An 18,862-nucleotide genomic window follows, 5' to 3' on the forward strand; every position below is an offset into this window, starting at 1 on the left:
AAATTGTACAGAGGAGCCTTAGAAGGATGAAGAGCCTTTCCCCATGTATACAGTGATGAGTCAGAAAGAAACCCATGTTGAACCACTACACTACCCTCTTCTGTCCTGACTAGTTGTGACTCTCGGTGTACTGGGTGTGCTGAAACAGCCAGTCAGAGGCCTAGAGCTCAGGCCTCCACGACAGCCTTGCTACTGGCTTCTTGGTGAGTGACTCTGGGGCAAACCCCAAGATCTCAGGTGACAGGACTCACAGACAAGCACAGGGACTTTGTACCTATCTCCTTCCACATGTACCTTCAAACTCAGAGGCTTACCCCTTCCTCTGGTGGCAAATGAATGGCTGCATCCTACAGGGCTGAGTTATGTGGATATCGCCACACCCCAAGAGGATATGTAATACAAAACAAAGACATCACATGGTCCAGTTTCTCCAAGGTCTAACTAAATCACGCTAAACATTGTATACTTTAGACATTTTGCTGCTACATTCTGAATCACATTCTTCTCTAAGCAACCATCTCAATGTCTCATTTTTTCCATTAGTAACATAATTATAGTACAGAATGAACTATCTATAATGAGCCCCAGCTCAAGTAATGTGGCTTTCAGTTGGCTACATTTTAAATAATTCTTTGTTAATTAATGCACCTTATCCCAGTGTTGTAAGTACCATTTATGTTCCTAAGTTGGACAGGGAAGAAGAGAACCACGCCCAGAGTGTAGGATCCAAAATCCTCAAAATCAATATAAATGCAATAACCATTTGAAAGCAAAGTTTAAAAGTTAGTTTTTGTGCTTGCTGTAAACTAAGGAAGTTGTACAAGAGTCTACAAGAAAGTAAAAAGTGATGTGATAATTAGGTCATGAATTAACCCCCTGGTACTTGCAGCTCTAAATTATTTTTAAAGACCCCCTTCTCACCTCCTAGGATATTTTGCACATGCAAAATGCCTAATTGACTAATAAGGTACCTAGCATAAAAGGTAATTAATGAAAATGAAAACACTAAAACTCAGGTTATTTAGTAACCAGAGCCTGGAGCCAGATCCCAATTAAACCACTCCTGGGTGGAGGAAGGGATCAGAATGCCCAATAGGTTCCATCTGGCTGCTTCGGTGGGTCAATCTAGAGCCTCATGTTCTTCTCAAATTAGCCTTTCCACCCTCTCCTTTCCATCACAATGAGAAGCTAGGACAGTCCCTCTCACACTGGACTGGGGGGCTCCTAGTCTCTCCCACTCACATGTAAGGGGCTTGGCAGCTAAGCAATCCAGCTGGAAGCAAGCATGATTCACTAGCTCTTCTCAGCCCAAACCCTTTTGTCATTCATTCCATTGGAGGGGCCCCTAACCTTCCAGTCTCATTTGTACCCCACCCAGGAGATCTGATAATGGTCCTGGCAGAGCTGGGGCTTTTCTTAACTTCTGGCAGGGGCCTCGCTGACCCATAACATGGCTCTACACATGATTTCTTCTCATACTGTCTTTGTAAATTGACCATGGCTAACCTTGCTGCCCTAATCAGATCAATCAGAATAACATTTCTTTAGCTGCTGCATGCTGGCAGCCTCCCTCCCTGGCTGAGCCGTGACTCAGAGTCAGGCCCAGAAGGCGAAGGCGGGTTTTGGAGTTGCCAGTGGTCTCAGGTTTCCTTTGCTTTTATCACAGTTGGTGAGCTTTGTAAGGCCCGTGTTTACAGCCATGCAAATTAGCCTCAGCTGGAGAGAAATCAGGTCAGGCCTAACCAAAATCAAGCTCTGGGCCAAAAGGTATTTTATCAACAATTGGAAGTGTGGCCATAGTCGTGGGGTCAAGCTAGACTGTCTTGAAAAACACATGGGCAGCTCTGTCTGGTATAACCTGAACTCTGGGCTGGCCCCTGGATCCCGGACACTCTGAAAGAGGAGGGAGGGCGGATGGTGGAGGGCCAAACCAGCCTAGGGGTGGGGGGCTGGCCAGGCTGACTAGTGGCAGATGTGGCCAAATGCATTTTCTATTGAGTGGAGACAAGTGTGAGAACACCACATCTTTGAGGGAAAAAAACTGAAGCAGGAGGCTGGCGTGCATTATATCCCATGCTACTCACCAAGGAAGCACAGTCCAAATGTGCAGGTTCTTTCTGCTCCCACACTTGTACACACTTGGTTTCAAGATGTGTGTGTGCGTGAAGGTGTCCACACAGATATGATCTGATATTCGGCATCTGGAAAGCATCTTTAAAAACATGCACTTTGGATGCCATGACCATTACAGAGACTCAGGCCAGAAATGTGACGTGACTGGACACACACACAGCACCTGCTAACTACTTACCTCGAAGACAAGACCTCTGGTGCCTTTCCATTGCAATTTTCCCCATCATATTCCCAGTCCTTCAACACCCCGGTACATAAAGAAACTTAGTTTATTTTAAGAGAATTCTCCAGTTCATTTATGTCTCTTAAATTGGGGGTTATTGACAACTATTCCCTGAGCTCCCACATATCTATGACTCCCACAACATGGAGTGATGGTATCAAGTGGCTTGATCTAGCAGATGGTGCCTGGGGGCTGAGTGCTAAGATGCTGGTTCACATGTAAGCCCTCATCTGTCTTCTCTCTAGTAAGTAAAAGGAAAGTTGGTGTATCTTGAGTGCCTCTATTTTCAAGGTGGAAGTAACAATGGATCGTTGTAATTCATCTAAAGTTTGTGTCTTTAAACAGATGAGAACAGAGACCTAGAGAATTTCAGGAACTTGCCCAAGATTCAACAGTTGGCTAAGGTCAGAGCCAGACATAGAAACCAGGCCTAATGACACCAAAGCCAGTGCTTCTTTCACTAAACGATGACCAAGGAATACAGGTCAGCCTTCTCCAAGTGAACTTCAAGTCAGTACCTATAGTTAAACTGAGACCATCAAACCCAAGTAATTAAGAGCACAAGCTCTGGGGTGGTTGTTAGATCTATGTCCTTACCACTAAAAAGCTGTGCGAGGCTGGAAAAGTTATATAACCCCTCTAGGCTAACAATCCCTCATCTGCGAAATGGGAATAATAGCAGTAACCCTCTTCTTGGGTTCTTGTGACAATGAGATAAGTTAATATGTGCCAAACACTCAACCAAAATCATGTACTATTATTGCTGTTGAAATCCTTGTCATCTTCAAGTGAAATACATTACATAAATGCAAGGTTAATTAAGACTTATTTCTGTCCACATTAAGCATGTACCTGTGTGAGCACATGACCGTCATGTATACTGAAGATGTGTGCACTTTGCAAAGCATTTACAAGTTCAGTTGAGAAAGTATCCAGCGACCTGATTTTGTGACTTAAATGCACCTGTACGATTTTTACCTATTCTTGTTATAGCCTCACATACTTTTAGCTCAGAAGTGGAGGCCAGGGGACTCACTACATTGGCACTCATCACTGTCTAGCTCCAGTCCATGTCATAAGTCTTAGAAAAGGGCCTAAATTCAGCATAAATAAAAAAAGAGGTCCAGAAAAATACAGGCAAAAATTCAAAACTTTCTTCAACCAGGTGGAAGGATGCTTTTTAAAAAAATAAATATTTGGAATGATTTTCTCTTAGCCTATCTTGTTATATCTAATCAGATTTTTTTTTTTTTTTACGATTTTATTTGTTTATTCATGAGACACACACAAAGAGAGGCAGAGACACAGGCAGAGGGAGAAGCAGGCTCCCTGCCGGGAGGGAACCCAGGATCACGCCCTGAGCCAAAGGCAGACGCTCAACCACTGAGCCACCCAGGTGGCCTGATTTTTTTGTTTTTTAAAACAAAATCTATATTTGAATATATCTTCACTCTTTTTTTAAAACTCCCCTCCCTTTAGATATGGAAGACTTAAAGAGCTCTGTGTGTGTGCATGCGTGCAAGCATGTTGTGAAGGTGATTCCAGGATCAGTTACATAGGGGCTAATCCTAACAGAGCACGCATTTTTATACTGTGATCATTCATGCTAACTAAGCACTGGAACTATGTCAAATAATAATTTCTATTCTACTAATACCTACAAGCCTTCTTAATACACACTTGGCTCCCAATACTTTGTGGGGATAATTTGCTCTCATGGTCCACAATGAAGAGACTTAACAAGACTTAACAAGGAGGTCACTGAGGGGCAGTTAACTCTTCTGTGGCTCCCCTTCTCCCTGCTCAAAGCAGTGCCTCTAGCCTAGTGTCTGGGCATTCTAAGGAGCCCTCTTGTGGCTGGGGACGTAATGAGCATCCTCATGACAAGGCCAGGGGCTGGAGTCCGCAGGGTTACTGCTCAACAGCCAACAGAGAAATACAGCTGGGCTCCAAAAATAATATTCAGATTTAACATTCTGAAAGAATCATTGATCTCAATAATCGACAAGCTCTAGCCACTTTTTTTTTTTTTAAATAAGCAAATAAAGTCAAAATACAACTTAACTTTCTGGGCCACCTTATTTCCAAATAAAATTTGCAAGGCACAACTTTTGTAAACTGGTGCCAGTCATGGAGTAGATGCTCTCATTTGCTTTCAGTAGCTCTGGCCAGTCAGGGGCCTTTAAGCTGAAGAACAGGAAAGCCCTTATCATTCCAGAATCTGGACACAGCGCTAGTGACCTCAAGGTCATATATGTTGGTGCCATCAACACATGGGCAAGTTATTTCACTCATTTCTATCGATGATAACCTCTAACCTCACTGCTCATTTTTCAAACACATGAGAAATATAAAGCAAATTATCCCCGCTTCTGGGAGAAAAAAATAAAGCACATACCTTACTAAGGCAGCCCAGAGAAATCATTTCTGTATACAAAAGCTGAAGTTATATAAACTTAGCAGGCAACAGGTATGAAAACCCTATAGATTTATGTTCAGGCTTCCAAACAGCGTTCTCGTTCCACCCTTCTCCCCTCCCTGCTAAACTGAGACACCAAGTCTGGGATTTGAGAATTACAGCTATGATCCTGGCCAAAGTGACCAAATTACAACTGAAGGCTCTTGGCTCCAGGAAGTTTCAATAGACTTGTGTCTGCTGAAGCATTGCAACCCCTCCCCAGCGGTCCCCGTCCCCACCCCCACCCGGAGTGCTCAGGGAGTAGTCTTCATCTTATTAATTCTTAGGAAATATCTATTAAAAAGGCAAAGGGAGGGGAATGATTTTATGTATCTTTACAGAGGAGGGAACAAGCACAGAGATTATTTATAATTCAAAGTGAGATCTTGGCATCTCAAGAGAGGAAAAATAGTGACAGGTCATGCTGATTTTTCTGAAAGTTGTAGGGTGGGCTTGGAAAGCAAGTGGAAAGTTTATCAGAGCAGCCACTTCTTCGACAGGTACCGGGAGAAAGACTCTCAAGACGATGAAGACACATTCCTGGCTCCTGTCAAGGTGACCTACCTTTCCCTAGGAACAAATGTAACTCAGAGGCTATAGAAGTATGGGCATATTGACAGTGGAAACTCTGTTTTACAGGGCAAAAGACTATATAAACCAGTGTAAGATGAACTACCTACCAGATGTCTGCATGTGTCATTAAGAGAAGTTGTAGAATTCTATAAATCCTGAAAAACAGGAATGGTCTAGAGATCACCATTTGCAGATATTTCCAGAAATGGACATACTAATATTTTAAGACTCCTCAATGACCTCGGGAAACAATGATGTTCAAGAATTTCTTCATAAAACATTCTCATTGGTTCACAGACTAAGACTATTAATACATAGTCTTAGGAAGCACTTAAAGTACTTTCATAACCATGATTTCATTTTATCCCCATAACAAACCTGAAAAGGGTTGATATTCCCCATTTCATAGAAAAGGGATCTGTGTGGGAAAGTGAAACGACGTGTTCTGAGGTTATCAGGGACCAAAAAAATATACAGGAGACAGTACTGAGTGTTGGTGGTGCCAACAGGAGCTGATGTTTTCAGCTCTGGTTCTCAATTTGGAGACTGCTATATTTGCAGTGTCAGAATGGTTTGGTGTCACAAATGAGGATGGCACATGCCCAAGTATGGGATACAAATCTAAGTATTACAGCTGGTATTTAGAATGGTTGATACATTCAAAGGAAAACTGCTCTAAATCTAAATATCTTGTTGTTGGAGTTATACCTAAAGCATCCTTTTATTCAAAGATTTAGGTTCCTACTGGAAGACTGAATCTGAAAAAAAATACCTTGGGATACTTTTCCTATACTTTTACAGTATAGGAAATATTTTGGATTTGCACAAGTGTAGCTGTATTTTGTTGATGATTTTGTTAATGACCCCTCTCATTTATAAACATTGGCTCAGTTATCTCAATAAAATCTGTGACCATCATTCACATGGCAAATCCATGTTTAAATTAAGGGGAATTGAAGACACATCCTGAGGCTCTTGTACATCCTCTCCAGTGTCTGTTGTCACCAACACTTTCCTGATTACCGGTGTACAAACCCAAGAAGTCACGTCATCTTTCTAGGTATCAGTTTCTCACCTGCCAAATGAGGGCACTGAATTCACTGATTGGTAAGGTTCCTTCTAATCCTCAGATGATGAGATATTATAGAACAGGATCCCTGGCTCAGCCTAAGAATATATGTAACTTCTTACTGATAACCACTGCCGGTGACAGTCAGGAACTTCAAATGCAATTATAGAAGATGAAATAGAAACTAGTGTCTTGAGTTCAGCAGAAGCTTAGACAGTTCTGACAGCTGCTTCTGAACTAGGAATGTCGAGTGGGCAGAGCAATGAAGACTAGCTCTGCTTAGGAGGTATTCCCATGTAGGTCTCAAAGTTGGCTGAGCCCCCACGACCAAGATTCAGAATGTTTGACTTCTAAATCTCTAACATACACTCCACTCCGATCATTAGAAATGAGACCCATTTGGCCAGGGTTCATCCTGGTCACCTTGTGTGGGAATCATTCTGCGGTTAAGCTGAAGAAGTTGGGCCTCTGATGCTGAAACTCCTCAGCTGTTCAAAACCCTGCAATTTACTTTCACTTTCATTTTACGAGAAACAACAAAAAAATCTGACTCTTGGAAGAGACCAAGGCATCCATCTCAATGTGTGAAATGTGACCAGGAGCACAGAGGGCAGGCTCAGAGTTGTCTGGCATTGGTTCAGCTCGGGTTTTTTTCTTTTTCTTTTCTTTCCTTAAAAATTTTATTTATTCGCTCATGAGTCACAGAGAGAGAGGGAGAGACACAGGCAGAGGGAAAAGAAAGCTCCCTGCAGGGAGCCTGATGTGGGACTCGATCCTAGGACCCTGGGATCATGCCCTGAGCTGAAGGCAGGTGCTCAACCGCTGAGCCACCCAGGTGCCCTGTTTTTCCCCCTAAAACTAAAATCCCAGCTTTAGCATAGGCCATAAGCTCACTGAATACACCCACCAGGATCAAGACCATCAAGCCCAAAAGATCTACAGGTTTGCCTCCACTTGAAGAGAGATATGGAGGCATACCTCATTTAATAACTACTTAGAATAATAAGTATGATATGAGTAGTCATTATCTCAGGTTACAGTGAGGGGATGGAGGCAAAGAGAGGAAGGACTTTGACCTAGGTTGCACAGCCCAAGCAGTGCATGGCTCAGCTGCCATTGAACTTCACATCTGGGTGACTGCTCGGAGAACCTTGAGCTTGCTCTCTGATGTATAGCTGGTGGCCTTTGACTTCAGGTCCTCATGTCTTTGCTCAGAAGTCAGCTTCTCCGTGAGGACTATTCTGAACACTCCACTTAAAACTGAAGCCCTCCTCCCGCCCCTTCACCCTGCCCCTGCCAAAATTCATCTTCCTTACCCTCTCTATTGCGTAGTTTAATGTTTTGTTTCTAACATTGATTTTTAATGTAAGTATCCCATGGCAAAGGTCTTTGGGGTTTCCTCATCAAACAATCCCAGATGCTCATACTATACTATTCAATAAAACCTTTTATAATGACAATCTTAAAAAAAAAAATCTGTGCTATATGGTAGCTACTAGCCACAAAAACAAAACTGAAAAGTGGCAAGTGCCACTAAAGGACTGAATTTTTAGTTTTATCTAATTGTATAAATTAAATGTAAACAGCCACGTGTGACTAAGAGTTACCATCCTGAATCACATGGGCCTAAAATAAAACCAAGCATAAATACACTCCCAGTAAATATTTGTTAAATGAATGGATTTATAAATAAGTTAATAAGTAAAACATATTTTCCATATAATATATGGCCTACTTCCACTGATTGCAAGTTAAATTTTATATTTTTTCAATAGAATTATTAGCTGAAAAGAGTCTAGATTAAATTAAGAAAAGTTTGAAAATTCAGACATGACTGAAAGTACAAGCATAGATTTCTCAAATTATTGACTCCCTATTGTCATCAGTGACTTAAAACCTTCCAAAACATTTTTGGAAAACAGAATGATAGCAAACCAGCAGCACATAATGAATTCCCACATACAACAAAAAAAGAGAATGATTACTAGAGTCACTCAATACCTTTTTGACCTTGTTCTTTTTCTCATAAGTCTCTGACAGAGGCTTTTTCTTCTGCTGAGTTGTGTCTTTGGAGAATAAATACTCAAATTCACTAGTATCCTGAATATCAGGTTCTTCTAAGGAATCCCATAAGGTTGGTGTAGCATTTTGGCTTAAAAGAGAAAAATGACAAGGTAAACATTAACCTCAGAACAGAATATCATGTAATTTCTTATTCATTTTATAACTCACTTATATATACAATTATATAACTCACGAATATATATACAATATATATTTATTTATATTTCCTTCTAGCAAAGCTTGATGAAAAGCTTTTCATGTTACACTTTTTAATGTCAAAATATACTCTAGAACATCAAAGCCGACACCCATTTCCACAAACGAATGATCATCACATACAATCAAAGAGAGAGAGAGATCTAGAGAGATCATGTGGGACCAGAAACCCTGGGATTCACAGGATTGAGGCCATGTAAGCTGTTCCTCCCTCAGTCTGTGGCGTTTCTTTCCATCATGGGTAAAAATGAGCATCATATAAATGCTGAAAAGATAACCAATTCTGAGATATTAATGGGATAATTCTTTTAAAAAATTCTTAAAAAGAATAAAATTCTTCACCTTCGACTAAGGTAAAGATTTACTCTCTCTTAGGACTCTTTCTAGTATTTCTAAAAATGGTTTTTAGGATTAGCTCAGGTTAACTTAGGGCAGGACCCATAATTTGTGAATAGACTGAGCTCATTTAAAAATACTTGATTTAATAACACTTTTCCCCAACAACAGTTATATTCAACAATGAAAATGAACCAAAAAACTTCATTGTACCAGGCCCACAGAGATTTCAACTAATGCAGCCATGGGGAGGCTGTATTTTTTGTTTCTGTTTTTTGTTTCTGTCTTAAAAAAACAAGGGTACCCTAGTTTTGAAACAAAGAAAGAGAAGATATGGAGAATCGGGTACAAAAGAACAGCCTCTGAGACCACACTTGGAAGGGTTTCCTTCAGAACACATTTTCCCCCAAGTGTCTGCTTTCTTATCTTATTTTTAAACCCATAGACAGAATACCCGTAGACAGAAAAAAATAATGTTTCATTCACACATGTATTGTTTTGTAAATATATGTATATATTATGATCCATAATGTCTATAAGTAACTACCCCTTGTTTTTTTTTTTTTTTTTTTTTTTTTTTTTTTTTACCCCTTGTTTTAATATGTATTTTCTCTGTCACTGAAAACTAAAAGAACTACTATTATACGGAGCAGCCCACAAAATTTTTTGATGCTAAAAGGTGATTTTCTTTTTTCTTTTTTTAAGATTTTATTTATTTATTCATGAGAGACAGAGAGGCAGAGACATAGGCAGAGGGAGAAGCAGGATCCCTGTGGGAAGTCTGATGTGGGATTTGATTCCAAGACTCTAGGATCACACCCTAAGCTAAAGACAGATGCTCAACCACTGAGTCACCCAGGCATCCCTAAAAGGTAATTTTCACATTCAGCACTGTTGGGAAGATGGACTTCTCGGATTTCTGTGTTCACCTTTTGCTATATGGCTGCCTTTCCCATGAAATAGGGACATTTTGGCGTGTTCAGATTCACTTCTCTCCACTTTTTTAAATAATATAATAATTGAGCCATTTAAGAGTATATGTGTGACATGTATAACACAGGACAGTATAATGAATACCTATAAAATCATCACCCAAGATCTAGAAGACTTCCAATGAAGTACATGCAACCATGTGTTCCTGCCCCAGCCACCCACCTCTACCACTCACTTAACTTCCATTTGAGATGCAAACATCATTAATGTTAAGTGCTTATCTCAGCAGCACTTAGAAAAGGGGCTCTTGATGACAGAAAAGATGGCAGGGAATTCTGAAGCATGCAGGCTGTTAAGGGTTGCTGGTCTGCCCCTCATGAAGGTTCTGGAAAGCTGAGGAGAGGGTATATAGAGGGAGGTGGTGTGATGCATAAGGGAGATTCGATTGTTCAGACCCATCCATCCCCCACCCTCCAACCCTGCACCTGTACTGCTTGGCCTCAGCTCCAAGGACTCTGAGCTCACACTAGTAGGGCTAGTGCTACAACCCACTCCTATTCTAGAGTAAGTAGGCTTTGGCAGGTTGAGCCCTTCCTTCATCACCGTGTATTACATCTAATAACGAATAAAAGAATTTTGGAATACTACTTCTCAGTGAGTTGGGGACAGCTAGCATTTGGTGGGGTGGCACCAAAGACTCAATCACTATAGACCATCTAATCTATTATAATGGCCAACTCCTCTCTCATGACTGAATGTTGAAATCTAGCTCACAAGAAAAGGAAGGTAGAAGAAGAAGGAAGGAAGAAAGACTAGAGGGGAGAAATGGTGGGAGAAGGAGGGAGAAGTGGAAGAAAGAGGAAAGATAAAGGAAAAATAGATATTAGGAAGTCAAAAAAGTAGATAGGCGAGGATTTCTTTTTCTTTAAATAATTCTTCCCTATTCTAGAAGCCAGAAAATAGAAATCAAAGAATGCAAAGGAGAAGTTAAAAATCAGCTCATGTCAGTAGTGAAAAGCCATCTAATTGGATGAGAGGCAGTGCATACATAATAGAGAAAAATCATATTTTACTCCTGGCTCCCCAGAAGACCAAGTACAAAATTTATCATGCATATATTATATACAAAGAGCTCACCTTTCTGGTTGTACAAAACACTAAAAGCCCATTTCCTCTCTTTTTGATAAATACACCTCAAATAATTTTAGTTTTGTACATAAATCAATACTATACAGAATCTCTACAGCCTTTTTGTGTAAAAGTAGTATCCATGCTCTGAGGGTACAAAACAATCTTGAGGGACCCACGATAGGAGAGGCTAAATGGCTAAATGTGTGGAGCAGCAGGCAGTGGCCACGTTGCAGTCTTCGTGTGGGGAAGTCAGTACATTCATCTCCTTTTCATTTCGCTCAAAGCTGAACTTATAGTGAAACTAGTAAGAGCTTGAGTATGTCATTGTTTACTTTCTCAAAATGGCCAATGACATAAAGTGGGAAAAACATAATGATTTTCTCCAGCTTGACTCTGTTCCTTCTTGGCCAGTGGGCAAAGGGCCCGTATCTCCCAGCAGTTCTGTTCTACCACTGCTCTGGTGGAGGATGTTGGCTGCTGCTGAAGTCTTTAGGGGAATGGAGTGGGGGCAGGCTAGTAAGACATAGGTGTGGAACACTTACACGTGCTGTCAGGACATACCACCCGAGGGCACACAGGTGGGACTCATCACCCTGGAATGCTGGTACATTAATTCAAGAGCATTAATAAGGGAATACAGCTCCAAATAAATATTCTGGGAAACTATTTCTTAGGAAATGTCAACGGAGTCTTGAACGGGACAAAAAGGAATACTAGTATTGCAGCTAATCATTAGGAGCTATTTCAAGATCTTTTCTCTCTCTCTTTTAAACCATTCATTTGGGAAATAACAAAGTATCAGCATTTTTTTTTTAAAGTATCAGGATTTTCCACACATAAACCCTTGGTCCTTATTTCATGGCTAGAGGAAAGAGGCCAATATGAAGCACATAATCAACGAAGTTCATCATATGCTTAGTTTGAAGGTAATCCTCACTCCTCCTATAGTGGTTTCCAGTTGCTTTATAATTGTACATTTCATGTTATTTTTCATATCCTGTCTTCCACATACAAAATGTTAATATAAATTGAAAGATTCACCACCACACGTTGATTTGAGGAAGAAGCTAAAAAATTTACTTTTAAAAATGTGTTCCCTATTTGCTGTTCTTCGCAAACAAATGGACTTCAAATCTAGAGATTGTGAAGAAGCAACCCAACATCTCTCTCATTGTCCTCTTGACAGACTGAAATGAGGCAGAAGAAATTAGATTCAAAGATATTTGAATGGAAATTTCCAACCAACCTATCTTGCTGCCTTACAGACTCAGCTTAACAAGCTCTACAAATGTTAGGTGTGCTATATCAGCACTTTCTCTGAAGGGCAACAAGGCATAAGATGTGAGGGCATGTAGGGGAATGAGAGTTCAAGCAGAGATTTTTCTATTGTTTGACTCAATTCTGACCTAAAGAGCTAACGATTCAGCTATGCCTGGCTCTTCTAATAAAACCCGAAAAATGACACATACCTGTTAAATGTCCAGATCATAATGTTGAGGATTCCATCTAAAGACAAGACAGATATTCTAAAAATCTTCAGTGAACCTAAGTATAGGTTCAGGCTCAATGTCTTTATGATTACTTGCTAGCTGTAGGGATGTTGGAGAAGGCTCTAACCTAGATTACCGCTCTTCTCTAATAAGAGTCTGTAAAATGGAACCTTTATCTTACAGAAGAATCTGACATTGCAGACACTGTTTCTTCCAGCAAGAGTCTGTAATAAATACAGACAAGACCTGGTAGAGGCACACATTCTCCCCCTAAACATTTGAACCTTGTTTATCCAAGGTATTCACTGTACTGCATCTGAGAATGAATGCTACAGTACACAGATATCCAACTGGTAAGAATAAAATGTCACTTGTGCAAAATCCTGGGAATTCACAATCTGAGAAGGGGCCAGAGGACTTAGGCTTACCTTTTATCACTTATTTGTATTCTAGTCCAGTACAAAGGCTTCATGGGGCAGCTTGGCTCAATGGCTGGCTTCCGAGGACACTGGCTAGAAGGGCCAACTCCGAAGAAAAGTCCAGGAGGAGGTGGGGGTGCAAGTCCTGGAGGTGTGGGAGCAGGTGGAGGCCCCCCACTGTTGGGCAGAGTAGAGGAATTAGGAAGCGGTGGTGGAGGAGGAGGCAGAGGAGGCCCAGCACTTGGCGGCAGTGGAAGGGGTGGAGGGGGTGGCGGTCCAGCACTCACAGGTGGTGCTGGAGGTACTGGTAGCAAAGGTTCAAGTCCAGGGGGGAGGGGAGGGGGGGAGGGGGAGGGATGACTGCTGGTAGGGGTGGTGCAGGAGGGGGAGGTGATGTCTTTTGCTGACTTGGTGAAATGCATTCCACAGCCTGAAGTGGTACATGGATGTCTTTGTTGTCATTTGGGGGAGAAAGCTGACTTAAAGAGGAGATATTCAGCTTTTTGGGTATTATCTGGTTATTTCTGATTGTCTTGCCTTCACCTTCACAGGGTTTGAGAAAAGTCTCTCTGTCTGTCTGGATGCACACATTTCTGTAGGTCTTTGGAGGATGATCATCGTCAGTGGAGATACACGCATCTCTCATCTCTTCACATCCTCCTCGCCATCGGTGTTCTAACTCCTGTTTGAGATTTTCAATGGTTTCTTCTAGTCTTGCTGTAACCACGGCATGCTCCCCTCGGATATGAAATGCCTGAAGTTCAAACTGAGCCTGTAGAGACAGCAGTGATGAAGAAAGCAAAACAATTTATAAAAAAAAAACAAATATCAGAAATAAAAACTTCAAAGCCATCCCTGGGCCACCATAGCACAGCCCACATCAACACAGGGAAAGACAGAGATACTCTTTAGAGGATTTAACAGGCTATAAATTTCACTTTATGAATTTGCTGGGGAATAATTACCATAGATTAAGGCTTAAAGCAAAACTGCCCCCCTAAGAACTTGCACCCAGTTTTAATATCAAATGCAAAACAAAGTGTTCATAACAATAGGCACATGCTTGAATATATCTTTCACTACTTTTGGTTTGGAAAAAGAAAAAAAATGGAGATACTTCTGGCTATCCTCATAGTCTCCTTACCTCTTCTATTGGGTTTCTGGGCCAACACAGCAGAAACAAAAGGTGTGAGAAGAAGCTATCACACGTGTATTTTCTAGAGGTTTCCACATCACAGCTGTTTCTGATCAGTATTTGGGTCTACTTCATAATCTTTCATAATATGGTAATAAATAAGCAATACAAATGCACAGAAAATGGCAACATTAAGGTTTGCTATTTTTCTCTTCCACATACCCAGTATTTTAAACTATATTTTAAGACATTGACCTTTTTCCTATCTCAATTTTTTATTTGAATTCTAATTAGTTAACATATAGTGTAATATTGGTTTCCGGACTAGAACTTCATGATTCCTCGCTTACATAAAACCTCCAGCACTCATCACAACAAGTGCCCTCCTTGATACTCATCACCCATTCAGTTCATTCCCTGCCTACCTCCCTCCATCAACCCTCAGTACCCTCAGTTTGTTCTTCATAGAGTCTCTTATGGTTTGCTTTTCTTTTTTTCCCCTTCCTCTATGTTCATCTGTTTTGTTTTTCAGATTCCACATATAAGGGAAATCATATGGTATTTGTCTTTCCCTGACTGACTTATTTCACTCAGCATAACACCCTCTAGCTCCATCCATGCCATTGTAAATGGCAAGATTTCATTCTTTCTGACGGTGGAGCAATATTCTATTATATGTGTGTATACACACACACACACACACGCACACACACACACACCACTTCTTCCTTATCCACTCATCAGTCAGTGGCCATTTGGGCTCTTTCTATAATTTGGCTATTGTTAATAATGTTCTTTTATAAACATCAGGGCACATGTGTCCCTTCAAATCAGTATTTTTGTGTCCTTTGGGTAAATATCTAGTAGTATGATTCCCAGGTCATAGGGTAGTTCTATTTTTAACTTTTTGAGGAACCTCCAAATTTTCTCCAGAGTGGCTACACCAGTTTGCATTCCCATCAACCGTGTAAGAACATCCCCCTTTCTCTGCATCCTTGCCAATATGTTGTTTTCCGTGTTAATTTTAGCCATTCTGACAGGTGTGAGATGGTATCTCATTGTGGTTTTGTTTTGTATTTGTTTTGTATTTCCCTGACGGCAAGTGATGTTGAGCATGTGTCTATTGGCTATCTGGATGTCTTCTTTGGAAGAATGTCTGCATATCTTCAGCCCATTTCTTAATTGGATTATTTATTTCCTGAGTGTTTGATAAGTTTTTTATAGATTTTGGATACTAACCCTTTATCAGATACATCATTTGCAAATATCTTCTACCATTTCATAGGTTGTCTTTTAGTCTTATTCATGGTTTCCATTGCTGTGCAGAAGCCTTTTTTCTTGATGAAGTTCCAATAGTTCATTTTGCTTTTGTTTCCCTTGGGTCCAGAGACATGACTAGTAAGAAATTGCTATGGCTGAGGTCAAAGAGGTTGCCTGCCTGTGTTTTCCTCTAGGATTTTGATGAATTTCTGGCTCACGTTTAGGTCTTTCATCCATTTTGGATTTTTTTTATCTGTATGGTGTAAAAAAGTGGTCCAGTTTCCCCATCACCATTTGTTAAAGAGACTTTTTTTCCATTGGGTAGTCTTTCCTACTTTGTCAAACATTAGTTGACCATAAAGTTGTGGGTCCATTTATGGGTTTTCTATTCTGTTCCAATGATCTATGTGTCTGTTTTTTGTGCCAGTTCCATACTATCTTGATGCCTACAGCTTTGTAACAGAGCTTGAAGTCTAGAATTGTGATGCCTCCCAGCTTTGCTTTTCAGGATTGCTTTGGCTATTCAGGGCCTTTGTGGTTCCATACAAATTTTAACGTTGTTTGTTCTAGCTCTGTGAAAAATGCGGGTGATATTTTGTTAGGGATCGCATTCAATGTGTAGATTACTTTGGGTAGTATAGACATTTTAACAATATATGTTCTTGCAATCCATGAGCATGGAATGTTTTCCATGTCTTTGTGTCCTCTTCAATTTCTTTTATTAGTGTTGTGTAGTTTTCAGAGTATAGATCTTTTACCTCTTTGGTTAGGTTTACTTCTAGATATCTTAAAATTTTTGGCGCAGTTGTAAATGGAAAGGACATTCACCTTTTTAACACCTATCTTTTCAGGTATTTCAACGCCTTGAGAGTCTATGGTTTTACACTTATTAGCACAGAGCTGACATGCTCTCGATCATTAACTAGTCTGTTTCCTCGGCTTCAAAGCCTTTAGCCTACTATGATTAAATGGGAAGCAATCAAATTTATGGTGTTATTAGGGTTTCTAGAATCCAGTTTCATGGTAATTAAAAATTCCTGATGACCTTATTTAATTTCTGCCTTTCTCGTCAGATTATACATTCTATGAGATACAATCTGGGAGGCTACCTGCCTTCACCTCTGTATCCTAGCAGCTAGCATGACAAGTACATAATACTGAAGAGATGGATAGATAAAAACCACTGCAACAGTTCTATCCAGTCATTGTCCTATGGGCCTTCCTGATGGCTAACCAAACTCTTCACTATAATTTCAGCCCACAAATGTCTAGAACGCCAAAGTGTATACAAGAGCGTATATTCCTTTTTCCGTAGGAAAGGTAGAGAATATTTGTAATGACCTCATCAGAGAAGGTAAAGACATGTGAAAATTCTCCACATTAAGACAAATTTTTTATACTAATTTTATACTATAGAAATCTGTATTTATACTAGTCTTTTCCCCTTATGAACCAACTCCCAAATAACTGTGGTCAGAAGAGCCAGAGTCAAGGTTTTTCTAAAGTTGATTTTTTTTCATCTGTGAACAGAGATGATGTGTTCATATGATGCAACTCTGAAAAAACAGGAGAAATCTAGACACCATCTATTTCTTGTACAGCAAGTTAGGCACCTGAGCTCTAGATTCATACTTCCTGGTTTGCAGCCCAGATACAGGGAACTTTGTGTCTTCAAGCCTGAGTTTCCCCAAGTGTAAAGTGAAGATTATCGTGTGCCATCTCAAGGGTTTTTAGAAAGGTATATGACATCTGAATAAATGTTACTATCAGGTACTGTTGCTAATGCTAATAGAAGAAAAGACTAACAGATTTTCAATGATTCTTTCACATTTCCAAATAATGCCACCTTTGTGGAATGATGGGCACAAGACCAGGAAAAGCTTTGTCAAGTCTGGATAAACAAGACATTTCAAATATAAAAGTTTGCCCAGTCTTTCCAGAGTTCAACTACCAAGTGCCTGGAAGTAATTTCAAACTTCATTCAACTATGTGATCAAGATTATCGGTGTTTCAATGACCTGCCCATCGCCATCTGTTCCCCACTCCCCTGCCCACCTCTATCTACAGCCTGCCTTGATGACCACAGAATCCCTCACCAACGTGTCAGTTTCATTACAGTGACTGATTCTTTTCTGCCACAAACTAACTCTTGCCTGTTGTTCCCAACTAACCTTCTTCCAAGAAATTTGAGTCAAATAGCAATGATAAACTAATAACTTTCTTCAATTTTCAATTTCTTAATATGAAAAAGTTGCAAAGACACGTTCCACCGAGAAACATTCCTTCAATCACATGACTGACCTGTATCTACAGCAAACACCTTGGTCCTGCCCCACCCCCTCTCAACCAATGGTCTTCTGAAGCCACTGGAGCTGATATACGGACCTACACACTGTTTTGGTGACTATGGCGCACTTGCTTAGTTCAGTGGGGTAGAGCGCAAATCAGGCAGGTTATTTGACCTCTCTGGACCCCCATTAGTACCATGGGGATACTAACAGATTCCACCTCGCAAGACAGCTGAGAAGTAAATGAGTCGATAAACGTAAAACAGTATATAAAGGAGTATTTGGAACACAGTAGGTGCCACATAAGTTTGCTATCATTATTACTGTTTCTTTGCTGCCTGACAGATCCCAGAGGCCAGTGGCCACACCATCTTGCTTTCAGTTCTCCGCAGGCTCCTCACACCATGTTCTATCCATCTAAAGCAAAAATAGGGCAGCCCCGGTGGCACAGCGGTTTAGTGATGCCTGCAGCCCAGGGCGTGATCCTGGAGACCCGGGATTGAGTCCCACATCAGGCTCCCTGTGTGGAGCCTGTTTCTCCCTCTGCCTGTGTCTCTGCCTCTCTGTGTCTCTATGAATAAATAAATAAGATCTTTTAAAAAATAAAGATACCTCTTTTTTTTGAAGGGGTGATGGGGATGGGCAGAGGGAGAGGGAGAATCATCAAGCAGACTCCCCGCTGAGCAAGAGCCCCACACGGGGCTTGATCTCAGGACCCTAAAATCATGACCTGAGCTGAAATCAAGAGTCAGATGCTTAGCCGACTGAGCCACCTAGGCACCCCTAAAGATATCTTCTTTAATCCGTTCTATCTGTTGCCCTTTCTTTCTCATTGTCTCTTCTTCACAGCGGAATTTTTGGTGAAAAAAGCATACAACTCTTGCTTCATCTATTTTCTCATCCATTCCCCTTTAATCCAATTACAATTGGCTTCTGCCTCCTGTCCCTCACCCCCAACTCTTTGAAATCCTGTGATTTGAGTCTTACATTTGGTCAGCACTTTGCAGTTATCTTGTCCTCTAGGCTGTATTGTTAGAGTTGACTATTGTCCGTGCCTTGAGATTTTCCCTGCTTCCCTGAACCCTATATACTTTCTCTACCCACCCCCACTTTCCTCCCATTCCTCAGCTCTCT

At 40.7% G+C, this 18,862-nt stretch overlaps 1 protein-coding gene across 1 annotated transcript in view; it reads right to left on the reverse strand.

Annotated features, from left to right (window-relative positions):
* FMN1 (formin 1) overlaps positions 1 to 18,862 on the reverse strand; it is a 419,007-nt gene that overhangs the window by 175,648 nt on the left and 224,497 nt on the right. Inside the window, 3 exon segments of the mRNA XM_041746469.1 lie at positions 8,458 to 8,608; positions 13,055 to 13,371; positions 13,374 to 13,817. Of these exon segments, the coding sequence (XP_041602403.1) occupies positions 8,458 to 8,608; positions 13,055 to 13,371; positions 13,374 to 13,817 (912 nt within the window).

The sequence above is a fragment of the Vulpes lagopus genome, chromosome 2 (assembly GCF_018345385.1).
Source record: "Vulpes lagopus strain Blue_001 chromosome 2, ASM1834538v1, whole genome shotgun sequence".
NCBI lineage: Eukaryota > Metazoa > Chordata > Mammalia > Carnivora > Canidae > Vulpes > Vulpes lagopus.